Consider the following 25575-nt stretch of genomic DNA (forward strand, 5'->3'; position numbering starts at 1 on the left):
TACCACACGTGCTATGAGTGATGTAGAGCTATGGCATGTCCGCTTTGGTCACTTGAATTTGGTAGTTTGTTGCGCCTTAAAAAACAAGTGATGGTGTTAGAGTTGCCAAAGCTTGAGGTCCCTATTAAACGTGTATGTGAGGAGTGCATTTTAGACAAGATGCAATGGAATCATTCTCGAAAGATGGATTAATTAGGACTATACAAAAATTATAGCTTATACATAGTGATACATACATACTAACTCAATTTGTTGAGATTTCTCTTCTTACAAGAGCACCGCAATCAACTCATCAAAAGTAAGGTCATTCGGATTACCCTTCATCATAAGCCTAAGTATAAATGCAAACTCTAGATAGGCCTCATCAATACATGCCAGCTACTCCCTAAAAGATAAATTTAGAAATTTAGGGAATTATTCGAGTCCCATTTCTTATAGGATTGGTTGGAAACTCGATATTTTTGTGTAGTTTGAGCTAACATCTATTTGTTGGTGCACTCTTTGTGCCATTAAATTATATCTTGACACAACTATTTGGCGTATTTGTTTGTAGTTGTATAGATACATACGTCAATGCAACAATATTGAAGGACAAGGGAAACATGACACTAAACTTAATTGAGATTATACAACACCTTTCATATGAAGAAGATAATGTTAAATAATATCTCCACTTTGAGACATTGAAGTAAAAACATAAGGTTTATTTAATTTGCCAAAAGAATTCTAAATATCATTAAAAAAGGAACCTTAGAAATGAGAAATCTCTAAAGGGTGTGGTGTTAGAAATAATAAAACAAAAAGTAAATCTCAATGATAGTAACAATGTGCTAAGTTTACGATTGATCCACACATAAAAACCCATCTTGGACACTATATCAAGATTATAAATCATGATATATATGCTCAAATTTGAGGGACATTGAAGTAAAAACATGGGATGATAATGCCAAAGAACACTTGTTACATTCAATGAGATTGTTACATTCAAGTTTACAATTCATCCGAAGACAAAAACCCTTCATTAGACACTTTGTCAAGATAATAATTGAGTACAAATTGTATCTCAAACATAGCGTTTTCTCATGTATTGCTCCAATACATACAAAGTTTCTCTATCATAAGCTGCTTCATTTACTAAAGTGTTGCAAGTATACTCCCGTTTGTTCTTTGCATAAATCCAACCAAGTAACCATGCGCTGATTGTTGTCTCCAAAAAACTTTGAAGCTCCTCTATATTTTGATTCCACATCTTTGGAAAAATCAAGTAGGTTCCGGGCATATTCCACATTACATTGTAGAGGGTATCATCAAAAATTAGCGTGTTATTTCCATCCAGGTCATGAAAAATTCTCCATGCTACATCCAAGTTTTTGTGGTATACAAATCGATATCCAATTAGAAGATCCGTCTTTTGACATGCTGCCTGCCCTGCTACGACCTTAAACTTTTGATGGTGCCGAGGAAAGCACAACTCAAGAATGCGTCAAGTCCTTTGTAGTTTATCAGTACTCCAAATCCATACCTCAAACCATTGCAGACAAAAATCTTCTAGGTACATGAGTCACCAATGATTGGTGCCACCTCAATAGTAAGTTTTCTGTACACTTGAAATCAAAGTTATATGCTTCAACATATCCTGTTGAAAACAAAATGTTTGGTTAATGGACATTCAAAATTTTGAATAAATATATTATGTGCCAACAACATAAATTCATCCATGATATGGATGGTCTTAAACCTTCATAGACAAACGCTCCAATACCTCATTAGTTCAACCAAAAAAATAAAAGAGTGAGTATATTGTCAATGCTAAATTTCATCAAATTTATTGAATATGATGTATAAAAGATTTTCACTGTTGAGATAATTGAGTCTATCCAAATTAAATTATGATATTCATAGCCTTACACCTTGACAAGGCAATATCTTCAATAAAAAACACACATCTTCATTGCAATCGAATTGCAAATATTGCAATCGAATTATAAATATTGCAATCGAATTGCAAATATTGATGACAAAAGAGATAATCAAATGATAGTAAGTTTGGAGGCATTTGATTTCTTGATACAATAGTGTAAAGATTTGGCTCATATAATCCAAAAATTAAACCCATCCAAGCAAATTGTTTTGGCCAAAGCCTAAGTCTATCTTATGGGCGTTTAGTACAAAATGGCTCCAAACATTCTGCACCCAACAAGTCTTGATATTTGTGCAGATCCCATACTTCAAACTGCACGTTTAGACCTCAGAAATGGTTTCCTTCGACCTGCAGCAACAACTAGTATGGGTTAGGTTGGAATCTGATTATACTGTCACTCAATGTTTAATGAAACCAGACATTATCCTACCCATAAGCTCAAGTACGCCTTTTGTAGCCTTGATATGTATGCTTTTGCTGCAACTCCACTTATGAGATGACCACGATCATATCCCAAGCGAGTAGCATAAGCAATAGCATGTTGATCACTCAAAATCCTTCTTTTGTAACACACTTTTAACAAGCTTAGCTGGTCTTTGGATAGTAATGGTACTCTAGCTTTGGATGCCAACATTGCTAGACCCTTGCTTATGGATTCTACTTCTCTTTTTTCCCCTCTTGATTGGACATACTTTAGCTTATCATCATACAATGGTAAGTGTGAAGATGCAGAAGATGAGTTTTCCACTTCATCTGAATATTCATTGAGCTCTTCTCGCAAAAATAGGGAGGTGAATTGGAGCCATTCTTCCAGTACATCTTGAAAATCAATAAATAAATTATGGCCATGTGTGATAGAAGATTGACCTAACCGATTAAGCAAAATAATAGACCTAATCTCATTTGTATTATTTAGATTTAAAAGGTAGGGTAGAAGGTCATTGCACAGTACGTAGTCGTGCCCTCCTTGAAAACTTTCAAGGAAGAGACAGTTGTCTTTTGGGTTAACACATCCCTTGAAAGGGCTATCATCAATAAGCAATGTATTCTTCTTATTGCAAATATCTTGGCACTGATTCCAAACCTTGAGTAAAGGTTTAAACATAGCCTCAACAATAGGCTTATCTGGCCTATACACTTTTCGAAGATTATGGATATAACATTCTTCTTGTCCCCACACCATAAAGAAATGATATTTCTTATGTGCATACTGTTCAAGAGTGTTTACATAGGCACAAATATTCTTGTGTAGCATGGTGGACCAAATACCAACATGAAAGTACTGGCAAATCTCATCCAAAAAGTCAAAACACCCGGGGCGAATAACAAATCTGGTGCGACCAATATCAATTTGAATACAATTTGTTTGTGGATGCCTCTTCTCTTCCTTGTTTAGTAAAACTCCATTAAGATCAAGTATAAGTGCATGTTTCTTTATGGTGATTGCGAAATATTTTCTGCATACAATACAGAAGAATGATAACACTTTAATGTGTTTACATACTTAACAATATTAAAACAAGTGATCCTATATTATCAATGAGAGCTAATTACAACAAAACATCCACAAGTTTACTTTCGTTTCATGCTCCCATACTCATCTATGATGAAAGCTCCTAGACTTGATTGCATTTCCCTATTGATTGGCGAAGATTGAAATACTAATCTATCTCCATCTCTCTCAAAAGAATATAAACTTCCTAGAGGCCTACTCTTTTGTGTATCGGAACGTAGCTCCTCAACACGTTGCTCTATTTATTGCGCACTTAACTTGTGATTGTTAGAAGCAGCTGTACTACCTACAAAAACAACTCTCGCTGAGAAACATACTTTTTAACACACAAAATTGCTGAATAAATCATCTTAAATAACATCCTATTGAAAAAGATCTACCTTTAGTTTTCTTGGCACCCTCTGCCACCACAGAGTCCTTGATTTCAACTATTCTCTCTTTATTCGTAGCATATGTAGCCTCGTCAATTTCTTCAACACCCTCTGCCATAGAGTCCTTGATTTCAACTATTTTCCCTTTATTCATAGCATATGTAGCCTCATCAATTTGTTCGACAATCTCTTCTTGTCTCTCCTTGGTGTTGCAAAAGTCTCTTGAAGCTCTTCATTAACTTTATCTTTATTCTCACTAGCCTCAACATTAACTTGCAAATCAGGAATGTCCTTAGTCTCTTTAGTCCTATCACTTGAAGGCCTTGAAGATGTTTGCAAAGCTGAATCATCGATGTGATCTACCTCCACCATGTTGTCTTTGTTATTTCTAGCATTTGAATCATGAGAGTTGATCTCTCTAGTAGGGCTTTCATGATGATGTTCTAGTTGAGCAATGTTATCTTCGTCTTTCCCTTCTTTGTATATATCTGTAAGATTAAAATAAAATGCTATTACTTTTAGGATTTAAATAATACACCAAGGCTAATACAATACTAGTCATTTTTATATCTACACATATACTTTGTATCCAAACTTAGATTACTCAACTTCGAGTGATGTACCATAATGAATTAGGAACATAACATAAGGGTCAAACTTGAGTTTGAGCCTCACTTACAAGGGCAACGTAAAGATCGCTCAACTTGAGATTGTGCCTTGTGTTGGGAAGACATCCCCAAGGTTGGACATAAGTGGAGGTACGGCTGAAACTTAAGTTTGAGCCTCACCGCTACACTAGGATATGGAGTAAGTGTAATTTCTTAATAGTAAGTGTGCGTCATCATTTGTATTAGGCTCAAACTTAATTTTGAGCCTCACTGCTACACTAGGATATGGAGTAATTTCTTAATAGTAAGTGTGCATCATCATTTGTACCAGACATCGGCATGAAATAAAGGATAAATAGAATAGAAATATTCACTTTAATTAAAAAATGTTAAAAGTGAATCCAAAAAAACCAATGTATTAATCAAAAGACTAATAATTATTTCAACAAATCCACACTTTGAACAAAACCTATTCTAATGTTAGTTGTTGAGATAAGCTCCTTTCAATGATCACCATTCGTTGTATATTCATAATAAGCACTATCAATGCACTTTTCTACCTTTCTTTGGTTGAGAGCTTGATGGGCTATGAGCATGGAAGGCCTTGTTGACATCTGTATCCCCAATCTTTTCAACGGCTATAGCAACCCCAACATTTGTAGCTTCCATGGCTTTTGCAGTATCCACTATATCATCACCATTCCAACCTTCATCATCATTTTCATGCCTTCCAATATCTTCAAAATTGTCTTCGGCATCCTCATTGAATAGAGCATCATTCCCTTGGTCCTCTTCATTCCTTTGCCCTGCATCTTCAAAGTCTATAGCATCCCCAACTTCTTTATCATCATCTGTGTCATTTTTGTTGTCAATATCATCACCTTTGTCTTCCTCCTTTGTACTTGGTGGGTCATCAACGATGTGAAGATTTTGAAGGTTCTCTTTTTCTGCATCATCTAGTGTTTGCTTTTTTGTGCCGCCACTTGCACCACACCACTCTTGCAAGGACGGGTGACCGTCTAAAAGAGCAGAGCACTTTGATTCTAATGCCATCACTTCCAAATCATCTTTGCATAAAGCAATACATTGTCTCTTCTTTAGCAAGCTCTCCTCTAGCACAACTCCACCACAATATATCTCTACAACATAGCTCTGTTCTCAAGACAAAACCCTGTGATGAGACCGTCAATAAAGCCTTTGTCAATGAATTCTCTATTTTGGCCACTAGAGCCTGAGATGAATACATTTTTTGTGAGAACCTTATCAATGGCCTCAAACTTGTCAACCTTGATGATGAAAAGAATAACAGTTGCAATCTCAACTGTTCCAGATGTCCAGGCATCATCTTCTTATGTGTGGATCATGCCAAATTCATAGTGCACCTTTGTTGATTGGCTAGAAATCCCTTCGATAAGCATTCCAATGGTGATGAAATCAACAAAACACACAAGAATATATTCATATTGTGAGTTTAGTGTGTTCAAAGCAAGTGCCAACTTGGAGAAAAATTCTGACGAGAGCTGCTCCTTTGTACCATGTAGGTCCATGATTGCCAGTTGAAATGGTACATGCTCTTCACTACAGAAGGCTATAATCTTTGTCATATCAAAACCCACCCCCCTAATTGTCCAAAGAATAGACTCTTGTTGAGATACAATACCCATAGATGCTCTATATAGGTGATTCAGTAAAGTTACTACACTTTTTGAAAGTGGAATTTTTTTTGAACGATTGAGAGCATCCCTAACAAAGGACTGGCTGTAGCTCCTCAATTGATTATACTCATACTCCCCTAGCTTATATGTCTCACACACCTGTTCCCAAGTCATCTTTTCCCTTGTCAGATCAAAATAGAAGGCGATGCATCTTTAAGAACTCGATCTGTTTTTAGCTTCCAAGCCATCTCCTCCATATCCATTCTTTGATGGGTTTGCTTTCCCTTTTTAAGCAATATTCTCTTGTCAAGAAGTTCTGTTTGAATGTCCAAAACTTCACTCTTTTGAAGGCCTAAAATGCACCTAAACAACGTTGGGCCTAGTGTGACTGTTCCTGGTGCCTGCCGAATTTGCCCACTCTTCAAAGTTGGAAGTTTGGGATTTTGATCAAGGCCTTTAGTTTGAGTTTCACCCTTTGTATTTGGTAGCAAGCCTTTTGCATATAGCCTCATGATCTTATCCCAATTCTGCCATACATTATCATCACATAGAAGCAAGTGTAAATCATTTTTGATAAAATTCTTATGTAGTGTGTGCTCCGTGGTCTCCACAAAGGCCTACAACGTTGCAAAGTAAGAAGTTAGCCCCCTCACTATAGATATCACAAAATATTAGGAGGAATCATGCATCTATGGAGCTTATGCTCAAACTTGAGTTTGAGTCTCACTTGCCACTGCTAAACTAGTATATAATGGTGATGCTCGATCTTAGGTTTGAGCGTCACCTCCGTATGCAAATCTAGCACTTGCAAGTGAGACTCCAACTTAAGTTCGAGCCACAATTAGATATGCAAGTGCTACACCATCACAGAGAGGTGAGGCTTGAAGTTCAATTTCAAACCAAACTATTAAGTTTATGCAGTTTGAGAAGAAGCCTCACATGCATCTTTCTTATGCTACTGCTACACTTGAAACTATAGATCCGTAAAAGATATTATGAAAAGTAAAGAAGAAGTAATGTATGTCTATGATTTACCAAGATATAGCAAAGAATCAAAAGAGTACCTTCCAAGACTCGTCCATCTTGGGTTGATTGACACCAGGCAAAGGTTTACTAGGACGACCGTTTGCATGCCATTGTGCTCGAGCTTGTAGAAGTTGATCGAGGAATGGCTCCTTTTGCATTGACTTTGCAACAGATAAATTTGCATCCTTGGAAATGTCACGAGAAATCTTGGGCGGGCAATTTACAATTATCTTTGATCTCCTGAACCTAAATTGTTGACGCAGTTGAGGGGTCACTTTAGCCATATTTAGAGCCTGCAAGCTTTTTGCAGCACTAATGGAGCGTTGACCAGAGATAATCCAATATTTAACTTTATGAATATCTTCTTTTGCGAGTTTATCAAGGGGTTATTTCGTAGCACGATTACACGGCATCAAAATTGCAAGTATCTCCTCTTGCTTTGGGTCCTCAATGAAGGAGCAGGATAACATTTCATCACATCAATGCTGAAGACCTCATTTAGACCAAAGGGATAATATCCCTTCTTTATTTCTAATGAGATAATTGCTTTGCTGCCCTTGTTTAGAGTCTCAACCTCCATTAGCTCGTCATCGGACGCATCTATCTCCTTTGAACCACTTGCTGGTTTTGTCCTTTGCCTCTTTGAAGAGATTTCTTGAACCTTTGTAGAGTACTTTGCCTTTCTCTTCTTTGCAATTTCTTGCTCCTCTTCTTGCACCTGAGAGCCTGCCATGTCTTCAGCTGCTATTGTGCTTACATCAAGGACTTTTAATTTGTCAACCTCCTTTTTATGTTTTGAAGAAGTTGCACCAGCATTTGTAGATGCTTCAAGTGCACTCTTCACTATGGCCCTACCTTTTTTCTCCACAATTTTCCTAACTTGAGTGGTTGTTGTCTCCTTTTCAAGTATGGACTTTTTTCGTGAATCCAAAGCCTTCTTTGCATGCCTCACCGCTTTCATCAGGTCCTCCACATTATCCACCCCTGAGTCTTCTTGATTGGAAAAGTCAATGATCTTCAATCCTAGCTTTACAATAGAATTGTCCTTTCCTAGTTTACTGCCAGTCATGTCTGCTGGGTGAAAAGTGTCCAATGATAAGCAAAACTTATTTGCTTTTGTAGTTTCTTCTTCTGGCAATACAGTGCATGTGAAGCATGGGTTTGCTCTTGCGTCCACATCATCCTTAGCGCCCCACAATTCCCATATCTCCATATGATGTATCACCTTGAGACAGAAACAAATGGAGGACTCCTTTGAAGTTTGCACTAGCATCGTAGCTATCCACACAAACCATTTTACTCCTTCTTTGTTACTCAATTCGAAGGTTTTATCCACCTTAATTCTAGGAGTGACACTTTTAGCTTGAGTTGTTATTTCAAGAGCATCCAGAGTAAAGATTGGTGCACCATTGTGGTTGCCAGGTAGCGGGCGCTCTGCTAGCTTCCATTCCTGTGAAGCACAAAAAAAGTTTCAAAACCTTAGAAAAAGATGCTACATATCAAATCAAAACCTATCAAACTTAATGCATGCTACAATTACTGATGCTTCACTTAGTTTTCTTGAATAGCGGGGGCCTCACTTGCATTTACTAAATCCATACAGAAGCTCGACTTAAGCTGGAGCCTAGATCCAAGTTGTGCACTCATATGCTAGGGGTACGCTAGCATAGAGAGGCAAGGCTCAAACTCAAGTTTGAGCCTTAAGGCGAAGTTCCATGTATGGGAGGCTTGAACTTAAGTTGGAGTCTAGATCCAAGTTGTGCACTCATATGCTACGGTACACTAGTATATTGGAGCCTTAAGGCCAAGTTCCATATATAGGGGAAACTCGAACTTAAGCTAGAGCCTAGATCCAAGTTGTGCACTCATATGACAAGGGTACACCAGCATATAGAGACAAGGCTCAAGCTCAAGTTCGAGCCTTAAGGCCAAGTTTTATGTAGGAGAGGCTCGAACTTAAGCTGGAGCCTAGATCCAAGTTGTGCACTCACATGCTAGGGATACGCCAGCATAGATAGGCAAGACTCAAACTCAAGTTGGAGCCTTAAGGCCAAGTTCCATGTAAAGTTAAGCATGGAGAATGAGCCTTAACACATAAGTTCCATGTAGAGGAGGTTTGATCTTAAGGTGGGGTCTATATCCAAGTTGTGCACTCAGATGCTAGGGGTGCACTAGCATGGAGAGCAAAGGCTCAAACTCAAGTTCAAGCCTTGAGGCCGGAGTACACTGGCATGGAGAACAAAGGCTCAATCTGAAGTTCGAGCCTTAAGGCTGGTGTACACTAGCATCGAGAGCCAAGGCTCCAACTCAAGTTCGAGCCTTAAGGCCGGTGTACACTAGCATGGAGAACAAAGGCTCCAACTCAAGTTCGAGCCTTAAGGCCGGTGTACACTAGCATCAAGAGCCAAGGCTCCAACTCAAGTTCGAGCCTTAAGGCCGGTGTACACTAGCATGGAGAACAAAGGCTCCAACTCAAGTTCGAGCCTTAAGGTCGGTGTACACTAGCATCGAGAGCCAAGGCTCCAACTCAAGTTCGAGCCTTAAGGCCGGTGTACACTAGCATGGAGAACAAAGGCTTAAACTCAAGTTCGAGCCTTAAGGCAGGTGTACACTAGCATGGAGAACAAAGGCTCAATCTGAAGGTCGAGCCTTAACACCGGGGTGTACTAGCATGGAGAGCCAAGGCTCCAACTCAAGCTCGAGCCTTAAGGCCGGTGTACACTAGCATGGAGAACGAAGGCTCAGTCTGAAGTTCGAGCCTTAAGGCCGAGGTGCACTAGCATGGAGAGCAAAGGCTCAAACTTAAGTTCGAGCCTTAAGGGGCCGGGGTGCACTAGCATGGAGAGCAAAGGCTCAATCTGAAGTTCGAGCAAAGGCTCAATCTGAAGTTCGAGCCTTAAGGGGTCAAGATGCACTAGCATGGAGAGCAAAGGCTCAAACTAAAGTTCGAGCCTTAAGGGGCCGGGGTGCACTAGCATGGAGAGCAAAGGCTCAAACTAAAGTTCGAGCAAAGGCTCAAACTCGAGTTCGAGCCTTAAGGCCAGTGCACTAACATGGAGAACAAAGACTCAATCTAGGTCGAGCATCAACACATAAGTTCTATGTAGGGGAGGCTCGAACTTAAGGTGGAGTCTATATCCAAGTTGTGCACTCAAATATGTGACACATATACTATGTTTATATAGAGAACCCTTGTCATTTAGATTATATAATGTGCATAGGTTCTCGACATATGTGAAGATATAAAAGAGAGCAGCAAGAAGTGCAAACCATCTACGACGAGCAACGATTGACAAATGGCACACTTAGCGTGCAATCAAGTAAGCGTTTATATTGATATAGACAATCAATTAAAGAAAGACTTACTTGCTGCGTAAAGTATTCAATTAGATGAGGGAACACACGAAACGCAGATGGGCGCACGAAAGTCTCCGATGTCGCACAGAAGTGACGGATGCTTGAAGTATCCAATTCTGTGTGGGCGTGATGGTTCTGCAGGAAACAGAGGTTGGAACCAACGCAGACGCGTCGGCTGCAGGAGGAAAAGAAACTGTTTGAAACGCAGGGCTGAGTGGGGACTTCAGAGGCAAGAAACAGAGCTAGTCCAAATGCGAGGTCGTGTGAGGAAGGCGGAAGGCAGAAGTTTCTTTTATTTGGTCCAAACGCAAGGTTGGCCGCCGCGCGGAAATTTTGTGTGAGGGGAAGGCGGAAGCAAAAATTTTGGATCTGTTGGTCGGTCGTGACGGAAATCTCGTTGTGAGGGGAAGGCAGAAGCGAAAATTTTGGATCTGTTGGGGGAAATTTTTGAATTTTGAAATTTGAATTCCGAGAAGGGGGAATTTTTGAATTTTGAAATTTGAATTCTGGGAAGGGGGGAAATTTTTGAATTTGAATTCAGGGGGGGTGTGGGCTGCGCCGGACGGAGGGAGGAGGGGCGGGCGCCAGATGGAGGAGGGGCATGGGCTGCGCCGTCGGACGGATGAGAGGCGGGGGCTGAGAGGGGCGTGGAGCATTACCCCATGGAGGGAGGGGGCTGGGGCCGAGGAGCGGGGCGGGTGCTGGATGGAGGAGGGGCATGGGCTGCGCCACTGGACGGAGGAGGAGAGGCAGGGGCGTGTGGGCTACATCGTGCAGGAGGAGGCTGAGAGGGGCACCGAGCATTGCCCACGGAGGGAGGGGGCCGAGGCGCGGCAATGCCCGAGGAGCATGGCAGAAATTCCGGTTTCGGTTTCTTTTCCAAGCCCAAGCCCAGGCCCAGGCCCAGGTCCCAGGTCTTTTGATTATAGTTACTTTCACTTTTGGTTATATACCCATCTTCACCCACACCCCTTTTGTTCTATGGGATTATCCTAGCTTCCCTCTCTATTCCTACTTACTTGTGTAATAGACAAGGCTCAAACTCAAGTTTGAGCCTTGAGCTTGAGATTTCTTCTTTTCTTCCCTCTTTCCCCATACACCCAAATATACTTATAAACTATGCGATTAAAAGTTCAACTAAAATCTATATAATGTACAATGGCTCAAACTTGAGTTTGAGTCTCACGGAGGAGAAGAGTCTCAAATCCAATGTCCATTTGCTCATTTCCATGTCACATTCTCTTCACTAGCATATTGTTTCTCTCTATTGCTTTCTCTTTGCCTTTGCTGCTGTTGTAACCACTCATCACCTTTGCCTTTTGTAGCTATGAAACATTGATGGCTAATTGAGACCATACCTGGACTCAATATCCCAATGAAACGGTGTGGCCAGATGCAGAGGGTGATGAAGCCTACCTCTTGGGAAACTAGCATATACATGAGGTGAGGATTATCACTTCAATTGGAACCTCTTAATAGCAAACTAGCATATGAAGGTGAGGCTCAAACTTTGGTTGGAGCCTCCAAGAAAACTAGCATCTGTGGGTGAGGTTCAAACTTTACTTTCAGCTTCCTAGAAGCGAACTAGCATCCGCGGGTGAGGCTTAAACTTTTGTTGGAGGAGCCTACCCTTCTAGCTAACATATGCAAACTAATATATGATGCAAGTGAGGATGATAACTTTAACTGGAGCCTCCTAGCAAACTAACATATGATGGTGAGGCTCATGGAGCCTCCTACTAACAAGCTAGCATATGCAGGCAAAGGCTCAAGCTTTAGATGGAGCCTAGCCTCCTAGCAAACTAGCATTGACAGGTGAGATTCAAACTTTGGTTGGAGCCTGAACTCATGTTAAGATTGAATTACATTTATAGTTTTGTGTACTACCGCAAAAACATCGCTTCAATCTTTCTTATTGAGATTTTGATTTTCTCAGGGATTGCAGGGTCTAAAACAAGGTGCTTCAGTGTTTCTCATTGATGGTTCTGCAAGGAAGGCACGCGGGGTTATTCATTCCATTGATGCATCTCAAACACGTGGTTTTCAATTCATTGGTGAGACATGTGCAGCAATACATGTTCAACAAAGCTTTGATGACACATTTCTCATTCCATTTGCCACAATGGATGCAAGAATAATGTCTCAAGCAGTTGGAAGCATCATCAAATGGCCATTGGTCAACCTTGTTATGGACAGAGACATTACTAATACCAAAGAGGATAATTTTGCGAAACTTCTTGTTGATCAAGAAGATCACTTTATAGATAGGGAGAGCTGGAAAGAGAAAAGTATCATCCTCTGGGGGGATGACAACAGATCTACAAAACTTGGCAATGGAGTAGTATTGTTGGTCCACCCATACGAGGCTATAAATTGTAGAGAACTAGGGGAGAGTAGCTTGGGTGTCATTATAGAAGGATCTTTGCATCAAAGTTCAACTTGTGTTTCAGGTCTGAATTTGGTTAGTTGGTCGATCAGGCAACTCACATTTGAGAATGGTGAACCATTAGTGAAGGACACAGAATCTTCTTCTATTGATGAGGGTATTCAAGAACACTTCATGCAAAAAATATTGACAGCCTAAACAATTCAAGTGATGAAAAAGAGGATGATGATGTAGAGGGCAATGATGGCGATAGTTCTGATGACAGACACCATGATGCCATGATCACTGACTATGATATCATTAAAGGGACAAATAAGAAAAGGAGCTATGTCCATAGGGTAAGGGTAATGAAAAATTACGATAAAACCCATGGAGCTACCAAAAAATGTGATGTTGCAAACATTCACAATGTCGCAACCATTGATTGTTATGAGAACCGATGTTATCAATTTGGAGATAGATCCAAAATCATGCAAGCTAGGGTACACTTTTGGGGACAAAGCTATAGTACACGATACATATTTGTACTAGATTGCATGGGCGTGGCCTATAGACAAGGACAAGATGACGAGTGCTTTGAGTTCACATTTGATGGGAAGAAGGTTTGTAGTAAAGCATGGTATGTAATGCATGGCATCGGTAAGTCAACATTCTGTAGGCTCAGAAAGAAATTCTTGAATGGTGCATGTAATGTCAGTCATGGCAACAGTGGGATAATACGGAAGGGCATGACACATGTTGAGATGGCAAAATCAATCATACAGGGCTTCATAGATAATAATACCGATCAAATGCCACATAGGTCAAGGACAACTATGCATGGAGCCCGCGAGACCCAACGTGTTCTACCAGCAATGTACAAACAGGTGGACATATTGCATGAAGTGAATGACACACTTGTCTCACTCGAATATCGGCTCACTATCACAACCATCATTCTCAAGATTGTGGAACACAGAGTTCAAGACAGCTAGTTTATCAAAAACCAGCACCCTCTCAAAATGCGACATTTGTACGGCAATCAAGGTCAAGTTGGAATCAACAAAAAATCAAGAGGAGCGTGCCAGATACATGGCACAAAGAAGGGCACACATGTTGCAACAAATGAGTTGTAGAAATCTATACTATGCTTGGAGGAGCTCTTCCGAAATGAACCCAAATAGGTATTTGTGTATTATACATGATAAGATGGACCAGAGCAAGACTGCCATACCACAAATTAAACCAGTTCCTAAATCTCTCAATGGGGTTGAGGAATGCTCACTCATGAACATGGACAAACAGCTTATGGTCACTTTGCCTTGGGGTTATGGCCAAGTGATCCCAACTTCACAATTTCATCTCTCTCAAAATGTTTAAGAAACTTAGAAAGAGGAGAGCAACACATGTATGGTGACTTGAGCTCACAAAACTCAGATGCTGAACCACGAACCCTGTATTAGCATATGGAAGTGCTGAAGGAGAGAAATGCATATTACAAGCAGAGCATTGAGGATGCAGATGCAGATGCAGAGACAGAAACAAATGTGGATACAGAGGGAAATTGTTCTTTACATATGCAGTCAGTCTTTCATACTAACACACATGTGCAGGATAGGGGCAATGGAAATGCCTCAAGTTTGATGCCATCAAACTTGAGGACATTTTTTAAGAGATTGCCAAGGACGTTGTTGTTGCAACTTGACAATTGTGGTTCTGAAAATAAGAACCGTTATGTATTTGCCTATCTATCCCTATTGGTTGCACGAGGGTGCAGCTTGGTTTTCTTATGGTTGGTCATACTCATGAAGATATTGATGCATTGTTTAGTCTCTTCTGTGAGAAGTTGAGGAAACAAACCATTTTCACATTTCCACATTTGATGAAGATCTTTAATGAGTGTGTTAGTATGCATCCAGCACCCTTTCTCCTACAAAAGGTGGCAGACTTCAAAGGCTTTGTCAAGGGATGCTTACATGATGGAGCCGATAGCTTGATTGGACATTCAAAGCCATTGCAATTCAGGTTTTATATGAGTGATGGAATACCTTTGATGCAATACAAAGTATACCCCAAAAATGTTGATTGGTTACCAGAAAGCGGTATAGAGTTATGGAAGAGAAATGACTAGGGAGGACCCAAGCTTCCTGAAGTATTGCCACCCTTTGAGTATGTTAAGGAAAATGAGAAGGTTGAAGAGGGGTTAAAAAAACATGTCAATTGGTGGAAAGAGCACTTGCAAGAGAAAGGAGACCAAAGTGATTATGCTAAGTGGATCAGTCCGGTCCTTGCCTATTGGGAGAATCTTATGCTAAACATGCAAACCCCTAGTGCAAGGGAAGACATTGGATTTCATGACTTTTGGCCAAGGAGTGTATGCGAAAAAGCTGAGCCTCTTAACCTTCAAGTGGAGAATAATTTAGATGAAGGGTTTGATGTAAATGAGGACCTTTATTGTGGTCCAATGCGCAACAGACCTGCTGAAGAGTTCAACCCGACTCTTGATGTGTCTAAAGGAGATTTTGTGCTTGTACAACCTTATGATGCAAATTACCCAATATGGTTGGGAGTGACAACAAGTGATGTTGATCAAAACAACGACTCGATAAACTACCTACAAGTTCAAATACAATATTGGGCACCAATTTCAAAGAAGAAGAATGAAAGTGATGTGGAGGTTGATAAGGATTGCTGGAACAAGCGAGAGAATAGAAATGATCCTCAGCGCTGGGAAGACACTAGCTGCATCATTTGGGCATGGAAGCCCAAGGGTGGACGACTTCAAGAGAAAATCAAGATTCCAAAGGCTATAATACTCAAGGCCAAATAGAATCAATTGAATCAACATGAAAGTGAGGCACCATCACACGTCAGTGCGGTTGAGCAAGAATGATTTGTTAGCACATGGGCAACTAGCTTTGTAATCTTTTAGCAATGTTGTATGAAGCTACCAAATTCATAGTTCAATCATTATTCAGATTGTAAGGCTTTCTTAAGCTTTTAGATTTATGGTTCACCCATTGTTCAAGAATTTTGATTCAATACAGATGGTGATCTTTTTAATTCTATCACCTAGTCTTTCTTACAACTTAAAGTTACATTGAATATCCTTTCTTTGTTAAAGTTTCTGTGTTTGATGGTCAACTAGAGGCTATGTGATATAAACAAACTTAATTCGTGGTGTGCATGTGTGTGTGTGTGTGCAGGCAAATTTACATCCCACCAACATCATATATACTTGTTACAAATGTACTATAGTATATAAATCATATTGCATTATTCAAATGCTTGTTGAGAACATCCCAATAATAAATCTTGCATATCGCACAGTAAACATTGTATTGGATCTAACAAAGAATTGTCCCAAAATTGTGCATATTTTCCAAAATTCCTAAATTTGAGTTCTAAGATCTTTAATCCTTGTGAGAGGAACTCATCCATTAAATCTCCCTCATTCATATGCTGGGACTCTAACTGCTTGTGCAAGTTAGGCTACTCGTGCCTTGTTACGCACATGGTAAGCATAACAAGTGCATCCCAAGCATGCTTCGTAGTTTTACATGAGCGAATATTAGGAATAATGCTCCTTTTCATTGAAAGTGCCACTAATGCATGTGCCTGTGCATCCCTGCCATCCCACTTCTACTGTGGGAGAGGTGCAGAGGCAGATGCCACAGTTACATTAGAACTCATATCACCATTACTATGCTAGCAAGATAAGGCATAACTCAATGCCAACAACATTTTAAAGCCCTTTGGCGACCAATACATGGTGCATCATATAGGACCACAATGGATAGTTATTCCATCAAGCTTATCCTCAGTGGAAAGCATATCAAATATATCAGTGCCTGCCATTTTGTCTACAAACAACTAATATCTGACACATAATGCAAATATTCTAATTACTTTTAGGTACTATGAATGGCCACTGAATGTAACCAAAATGGCCACTGTGAATGTAACCAAAATGGCTGCTAGAAGATCAATAATGATAATGTAAACCTTTAAAGTGTATGAAAAATTGCGGAGTGTAGACTGTGGAAATGATACTTAGTAGAAATGTAGAAATCGATGATAATGTTAATGATGCTGCTGAAGGTATTGAAGATGAGCTTGAAAGGTGCAATGTCAAAGATGATGATAGCCCTGTCTATATACTAAATGTTGGTGCTACGGTGCAGAAAACCCAAAGTTGAACAAACAATCCCCCTAGGGATACCAAAAATGCTTTGAAACATGTTAAAATATATGTTAACATAGTTAACAATACACTATATGGTATACCTCCTCTACCTAAGAGGATAGCTCAATCTGCTCAATAATTAAAAGAGTAACTTGAGGAGAAGATGGCAAGGGCATGAGAGCCAAGAGAACCTGCTCTAATACCGATTGTTGGAGTGCAGATCAAAGTAGCAACACACACATAGATGCAGCAAGTAAGAAGAGATAAATGGAAGCACATAACACTCAAATTAGATTGATGAGAATGAGTGAAGTACAAGTGAAGTGACATGATAAGGTAACTTACACACACTTATAAGAGTGCATACATATGCTTGGGGAGGAAAACCTTCTAAAGAGGGAAGAGGTGCCTCGGCCCATCATTAGCCCACATCCACACATCACTACCATATAAATGGCTACAATCTTTGTTATGTTAACCATATTTTTATAACTAATGTATGCACTATGGTAACACACTAAACTACACTACATTTATCTAGTCAATAGATGAGGTAGATGAATCATATTTGTAAGATATATTTTTATTCAACTTCCTTGACACATGAAGAAAATGTTCAATCAAATTTATTCCAAAATCTTTAACATGGAAGCAATAGACTGAAGCTTTAAAAATTGGCCAAGAAAGCCATTTAAGTGGCCTTGTAGTTACATAAGCTTATTGATTTAGGTGTATGGCATGATACAAGTGTATGCTATATTACAACAACAACAAGGTATGTAATGTTTAATTATTCAATTCTAAAAGGATTTTTTTAGGTGATTTGATCATGCTATGCCAAAAAGGTTTTTTTTGGTGATATTGATCATGCTAAAAAAAATCTTTAATAGAGTTTTTTTGATGCACTTAATTGCTTTGTACTTATATGAGTGTACATGGTTTTACATGGTTTTATTATTTCTTGTGTTTCTAAATCTCGTCTTGTTGCACAAACATGATTCTTTGAAAGATAATATGATAGAAAAGTACAAATCTAAAGCTTCACAAATTTTTCTTCCTATTATTAATATGCTAATGTGGTGCTCCATTACAAAATACCTTCCAAAAGACAATAATGTGTTGCTTCATTGTTACAAAACACCTTCCACAAGATGATACTAAAGCTATGACTTTTGAAGTTGGTACTACATTCTCTTTTAGCCACTCTTTAGATGTTGAGCTTGCCAAACATATCGACTCTACTGCTTTAATCGTCACACTCTTCTCATTGGTTGATCAATGAGCCCTTGCCCACCGACTTTTAATTTTTAAACTCTGTCAGACTTGTAGTCTAGTAGTCTGCGTTCATCCTCTCAAGCCTTTGCTTAGTATTGTCACTTTTTGATGCATCAAATCTCGTTTGACCCAAGGTTGAGACGGTTCAAAATCTACTAAAAACAATTGCTCCTTGAAATGTTGGCAATCTCTAACATCAAGATGGTATGTCGCTGAATGAGTACACTTGTATGCCACAACTCATTCAAATCTTTCCATGTTTTGCCAACAAGGACATTAGTAGTCAATCACCGATCTTACTCAGTCCGTCAAGATGGACTAACTTTTATTAAGTCAATCTTAGAAGTTCTTGAACAACTGATTGGTTTAACAATTAGCATGAGATCTAAATGGGCACGGTATGGGATGTGATGCCCAGCCTTCCACTCTGAAACCACTTTGAGAGGTGCACCAATTCCTTTTTGGAGTTGTCTCCCCTCTATTCCTTCATTTGCCCCTTGTGCCTTTGCTAACTTTTAAAGTTTAAGGCGAATTGTGAACTCTCAAGATCTTATAATCAAAAGCGCAGGTGGAACGCTGAAAACCTTCATCCAAGTTTATGCGCTGGTAGGGCTTGACTGAAGCGCCCACAAGCATCGAGGAGTCGCCAAAGCCAACCCGGCATCCCCACACAATGAGGGCTACTCCCGTGCACATCCCGAAGTATAGAGAGACGGCCATCAGAGGAGGAAGCCGTGTAGCCATTCGTGTGCAGACATAAAGGGATGGCAGCATCAAGAGCACGTTCCGAGCGCTTATGGAAGGACTTCTTCAGAGATCCCTCCTGCTGGCGGGACAACCGGAACACCAAAGTAAGTGGGCCTTTGCCATTCGATTTCTTTCAATTAGAAGATTGGGGCTGAGTCTCGGCCTGTTGCAGAGGCACCGGGATTTCCAGCATCCTCTCACCAAGGACTCCCTATGGATGCATCATGGCTCGTACAACCCAAGTTGGGTTCAAGATATGCTAAGACTCGAAAAAGCAGAAGAGCCTTATGCGATGAAAGGCATGCACCCAGCACAAGAAGAAGTGAGGCAAAACAACACTAGTTGGGATATGTCTAGCTTAGATGAGACGCTTGCATATTTGGAAGAAGGAACTCTGCCCTTGCCTTCGGTTGAGGACTTTGCTTCCCTCTTGCACAAGTGCAGAAAGGAGAGAACCCTAGTGCACGTGGCACGATTGCATGCCTACATGCAAAAAAAAGGGCTGGAAGTCCACACATCACTCGGAAATGACCTCGTCTGGATGTTGGTGGAAGTTGGAAACATGTGTGATGCCCAGCGGGTTTTCAACAGGCTGGTGCATCAAAGTGAGTTTGCTTGGAATTCACTCATCACAGGTTATATCAAATGCGGGGAGGCACAGAATGCTCTCAATCTGTACCAGAAAATGAGAGAGGATGATTCTCTACATCCTACTCCATATACTTTTGTGGCCTTACTGAAGGCTTGTGCTAAGCTAAAAGACCTTAAAACAGGTGGCCAACTACATGCTGAGATGGCCAGAAAAGGGTTACTAGAACGAGACGTTTTTGTAGGCAGCACCTTGGTCGATATGTATGCTAAATGTGGCTCCCTTGCAAAAGCACAAGAGGTGTTTGACAAGCTCACAGTTCGGGATGTGGTCTCGTGGACTGCTCTGATCACAGGTTATGTTGACGAGAAGTGTGGTGAGGACGCACTGCACTGTTTTGAGCGGATGCAAAATGAGGGCATCTCTCCAGATGATGTCACGTTTGCGTGCAGCTTGAAAGCTTGTGGCAGTGTTGGAGCTACAGAAAAAGGACGAGAAATACATGCTGAGATTGCCAGAAAAGGATTGGAAAAAGACCTCTTTATTGGCAACACCTTGATTTACATGTATGCTAAATCTGGCTCTCTTGCAGATGCACAAGAAGTTTTTGACAAGCTCCCATTTCGAGATGTGGTCTCATGGAATGCACTAATAGCAGGATATGCAGAAAACGGGCATGGTGAGGAAGCACTCAACTGTCTCCAGCAGATGCGATACGAGGGCATCTCTCCGCATGCTACCACATTTGTTTACATCTTGAAGGCTTGCGGTAGCATAAGTGCCACAGATAGGGGTCGAGAAATACATGCTGAGATTTCCACAAAAGGGTTAGAGAGAAACCTCTTCGTGGGCAGCACCTTGGTCGATATGTATGCTAAATGTGGCTTGCTTGCAAAATCACAGGAAGTGTTTGACAAGCTTCCAGTTCGAAATGTAGTCTCTTGGACTGCACTGATCACAGGATATGCGGAACAGGGGCAGTGTGAGGAAGCACTCAACTGTTTCGAACGGATGCAACAGGAGGGCATCTCTCCAGTTGCTGTCACCTTTGTTTGCACCTTGAAAGCTTGTGGTGGAATGGGAGTTACAGAAAAGGGTTGGGAACTACATGCTGAGATTGCCCGAAAAGGGTTGGAAAGAGATCTTGTTATTGGCAGCACATTGGTTGATATGTATACTAAATGTGCCTCTCTTACAGAAGCACAACAAGTGTTTGACAATCTTCCTGTTCGAGATGTTGTCTCATGGACTGTACTAATTGCAGGATATGCCCAGCATGGAGAAAGTGAAAATGTATTCCAAACATTTGATAGAATGGTAGGAGAAGGTATGAATCCAAATCTGGTGACTTTTGGCAATGTTCTTAATGCATGTAATCACACAGGTCTAGTGGATAAGGGCCAGATGTACTTTGAGGCCATGAGCAAAGATTATGGCATCGTTCCAACTCCTGAGCACCACACTTGCATGGCTGATCTCCTTGGCCGTGCAGGCCATGTGGACAAGGCAATAGTGATGATCAAGAAGATGCCATTCCATCCTGGTATTGTGATGTGGCATACTTTGTTGGCGGCTTGTCAAAAGTGGGGCAATGTGGAGGTTGGAAGACAGGCCTTTGAACATGCAGTGTGGCTGGATGAAAAGGACGCTACTGCATATGTGTGCTTGTCTAACATTTGTGCAGATGCTAACATGCAGGAAGATGTGAACAAGGTTGAGGCAATGAGAATGGTTTGGGAGAAGCCATGACATAATTGATGGACTGATGCCCATGGAGTTGGGCATTTCTTTGGTCAATTATAAAAGACTCACAAAAAGCAAAAACATTCTTGCAAGTCAAGCAGATCAGTCTCTCAAAGTGATGGATTGCTATGCCTTAAAGTTGGCTTGGTCATTTTTTATAACACAAAGGAAGATGTGTTACGAGGCAGTGTGAGAAGTTTGCTAGTAATGGTAGTGCAACTAAAGTGAGTTGGATTATGTGTGGTAACTCTGCTGCTCAAAGCAAGCTAAGCCGGTGGTACGACCGTACGAGGCAGTGTGAGAAGTTTGCTAGTGATGGTAGTGCAACTAAAGTGAGTTGGATTATGTGTGTGGTAACTCGGCTGCTCAAAGCAAGCTAAGCTGGTGGTACGAAAGAAGTTTTTAAAGGTTGAACTTCAGAAATGCGGAGTGTATTGGGGCCCACTTCTGCAATGGGCAGGCTCTTGAGCCCACTGTCTCCCTGGACAGGTTATAATTTTTTTCAGGATGTGCTAGCGGGCAGGCCATCTGAATCCAACTTAATAAACTCCAGTACTGCACATGAGGATTTGTGCAGACCAGTGCACTGCTACAAATATTTGTGGGTGGAGTGCTTTCTCCCAAAAGATACAGGCAGTTTCAGAAGAAGAGCATCGAGGGCTATTTGTTAGGCTCAGGGAGCGAGACAATGTGTGTTCTATCTCCTTTGTCGTGGTGGCTCTTCAGGCTGGAAGTTCTATCTACCCGTAATGATGTAAGGTAGTTCATCACTACAGTCACTGAGGTGCCCAATGATTGGGGCAGTTTCTATGCCTCTTCTTGTGGTTTTAGAGTTGATTTCTGCTCTGCTTTGGTTCATGGCTGAGTTTGCAAACTTTGGAGTATGACAACAATTGACACAAGGTTAGAAAGGAATAAGGATCAGGGTGTACAAAACCTACTATTCAAAGAAAAAAGTAGCATTCTCTCTTCTCATTCAAGCCAAGCAGTAATAAGTCAGCCTAAGGGGAAGGCGACCTTAGTTTTGACCCACTCAGCAAAGCTTGTGGTGGTTTTAATAAGCTTTAAAAAAAAAAAGCAAAGTGGTTTTTGCTTGTGACACACCGAAGAGTCTAGCATGATGTAGAAGCAGTCAGGCATCTGGGTCAGTGCAGGTGTCACACTGCTACATGGCAGTCGAACAGCAGAAGAGCAAGTCGGCCAGCAAATACACAGTCGTGGGCTTGTCCCAGTAGGCCGACAGTATGCAAACAGGCCGACCACCACAGGGGGATACTATATAAGCATGCACATATATATTCAGGCATTCCCATCTAGAGTTTCTCAAGGGTTGAAGCCTACAGAGCATTTCTCTAGAGTATGAGGTGGCCAAGGAGAATCTACAAGGTATTTGAGCTGAGACTTGTGGTCAACATCTTCAGATCTAAGAGCAGGAGGGGTGTGTTTAAAACGGAATTCACTTAACAACACAGAAATTAACAAACAAATAGCAACACAAAGAGAGAAGACAACACTAGGGGCTGGAATAATGCTTTGGGCCGACCCCGCATGTCACATGCAGAAGCTATGGGCGTCTTCTTTCACCCCTAAGCACCTTTCATAGAACACATAGATACAGCCATGTAGAAGCAATGGAGAGAAGAGAGGAAAACACACAGTTTTCACCTAATCTACAATATCTTTATATTATCAAAAGAGTATATGTTTATATAAACCCGGTGGCTTCAAGCACACACCTAAAAGGAATCTTGACCTATCAAAAGTCTATTCTATGCTAGTCTATATCCTCAAGTGGAAACCAGATAGTAAACACAATGATTTGTTAAGCCTTCTATAGTCTCACAAGATGTCCTGGAGCAAGCCAACAGCAAGTCAGCCAGCAAAAAGGAGATAATAAATCATTTATATGCTGTCGACTTTTCACACGTGTGGTTCAGTCCTCTTGCTTGATTCTTGTTGAGTCCCTTGGACTTGCTCTTGTGCCATTTTGAGCCTACAGAAGCACTAACCAATCCTAAATATTGGTTGCAAATTTGGGTTAGCATGTCCATGTTGCCATGCACGACATCCCCCTTTACTAAACTTGATGACAGGCTTCCAAATCCTTGACCATGGATGATGTCATTATCCGTTTTGCTCTTTCATGAAAACTCACATTATAATCCTTAAAAGCCTTACAACCTTTCTACTAAAAACCCTACTTTGATTTCACTCCACAATTTGGTGTAGATTTGTGCATCGGTTCCACTTTGTCCCTTGTTCTTTATGCCCCATCTTTGAACACTTCTTTGGTATTCTTAACTATTGAGTCTAGCATCTTCACTCCACCCCTTGGATGATCATCCCTTGGAACCGTTTTCTTGAAAGCTTTCTATGATTGTCTGCAAAGCCATCTGTGGCAACCCTTGGGTCTTGTTGAACACCACCAACCAATCTCTTGGCATCTTCTTCCATGTCCGTGTTATGCTCCTTGGAATGCGCACATTAATCTAGGACACCATTAGTGCTTAGCCTTGTTGACACCTCTAAAAGATCAAGATGCGGGCGATGGTTTCATCTGTGTGTGATGGAGAAGGGTGGTGGGTACGTGGGTTGGTGGCACATGCAGTAAGGTTGGGTGGGGCATGGGTAGAAATAGTATCTCAGAATCAATCTGAAGCTTTGATACCAATGTCGCATGTGGAAGTTGTGGGAGTCTTCTTTCAGTCTTAAGCACCTTTCATAGGAACACAGATGCAACCATGTAGAAGGAATGGAGAGAAGAGACAAGAAAATGTAGAGTTTTCATCTAATCTACAATATCTTTATATTATAAAAAAGAGTATATATGTTCATACAAATCTGGTGGCTCGAAGCATACCTAAAAGGAGTCTTGACTATGAAAAGTCCTATTCTATGCTAGTCTATGACCTATCTCCCAGTGGGAACTAGATGGTTAACACAATGATTTGTTAAGCCTTATATAGTATCACAAGATGTCCTGGAGTAGGTCGTCTTGTTGTCGGTTAGCAAAAATGAGATAATAAATCATTTATATGTTGTCGACTTTTCACACGTGTGGTTCGGTCCTCTTGGTTGACTGTTGTCCAGTTCCTTGGACTTGCTCTTGTGCCATTTGGAGCTTACAACATCCCTAACCAATTCTAAATCTTGGCTACAAATCTAGGTTAGCATGTCCATGTTGCCATGCACATGACATCCCAAACTTCAAGGATTTATTAATACCAAATACAATCTAGGAGGAGTGATTTCTTTTGAGTACAAGATTCCAATTTTCCCAAAGCTTTCCAAAGGTCGTCGATTGTAGACGGTCTCGTGGCCCATAGGATCCAAAAGCTTGGGCTCAACACAAAGGTCTCTTGCTTGCTCTGACTCACTTGAAGGCTTGTGAGGAATCACGTCTAGTCAACTGTTCGCTTACAACTCTGTATCTTTAGAGGTCTTCTCAACAATGAGATTCTTGTGAGTGCCACCCAACAAAAGCAAACCACCAAATCAACATTTGTGTGCTCAAGTAGGTGATAAAGGGAACATCCTTGCACGATGAAGTAGGTGATAAAGGGAACATCCTTGCACGATGAAGTAGGGGTGGGAGTGGCCTTAGTATTTGTCCGGGTAGATCAGCAAGCTCTAATACAATACAATATACTTGTAGGCATGCAGCAATGATGATGTAGGTGGTCGTACAGTGTAGCTGTCATGTGCACGCTCTCCCGCGTGTGACGTGGACATGCTTCTATCCATTGGCCACCTCAGAGGTCGAGTACATGGTTGGATTAATGCGCTTGTAAGGGTTATTGTGCCAGATCATTGTAATATTATCCAGGTGCCCAACGAGCACCCAGAACATAGTTATTGGATTATTGTGTGAATAGTTAGTTGGACATTATTATTATGGTTGGTAGAGTTGGTATCCAACTCACTAATATAAATAGGAGTCTAGGCTTTAGCCATATTCAATCACTGATCTACCAGTCATCATTGAGACACTGAGAGCTTAGGAGTAATGCTATCATGAGTATCACTATGCAACATTGTACAATGAATATCACTATGCAACATTGTATATACTTCTTGTTAGTAATACATGGTAGATCAAGTCATCTCTCTCTACTGTGTATTGAGTATAAATAAGCAGTTTGTGCATGGGTTAAAGTCTTTGATTAGGTGTTAATGAAAAATCAATCAATTCATAAACACAATTCCGCAAACACCC

The 25575-nt window shown here is 40.7% G+C and overlaps 1 protein-coding gene across 1 annotated transcript; it reads left to right on the forward strand.

The window, feature by feature from the left end:
- Positions 1–18776: 18776 nt before the first annotated feature.
- LOC147636426 (pentatricopeptide repeat-containing protein At1g03540-like) lies at positions 18777–21636 on the forward strand. Its single transcript, XM_086801866.1, has 2 exons — positions 18777–19131; positions 19200–21636. Exons 1-2 carry the CDS (start codon positions 19045–19047, stop codon positions 21363–21365), a joined length of 2253 nt encoding a protein of 750 aa, XP_086657992.1. The 5' UTR covers positions 18777–19044; the 3' UTR covers positions 21366–21636.
- The last annotated feature ends 3939 nt before the right edge of the window (positions 21637–25575 follow it).

This window comes from Cibotium barometz, chromosome 8 (genome assembly GCF_041138505.1).
Source record: "Cibotium barometz isolate CiBa-2024 chromosome 8, ASM4113850v1, whole genome shotgun sequence".
In the NCBI taxonomy this organism is placed as follows: Eukaryota; Viridiplantae; Streptophyta; class Polypodiopsida; order Cyatheales; family Cibotiaceae; genus Cibotium; species Cibotium barometz.

Coding starts and splice junctions, on each gene's coding strand:
- LOC147636426 (XM_086801866.1), top strand. CDS start 19,045: ATGGCAGCATCAAGAGCACGTTCCGAGCGCTTATGGAAGGACTTCTTC. Junction 19,132..19,199: donor GGGACAACCGGAACACCAAA/GTAAGTGGGCCT, acceptor GGCCTGTTGCAG/AGGCACCGGGATTTCCAGCA.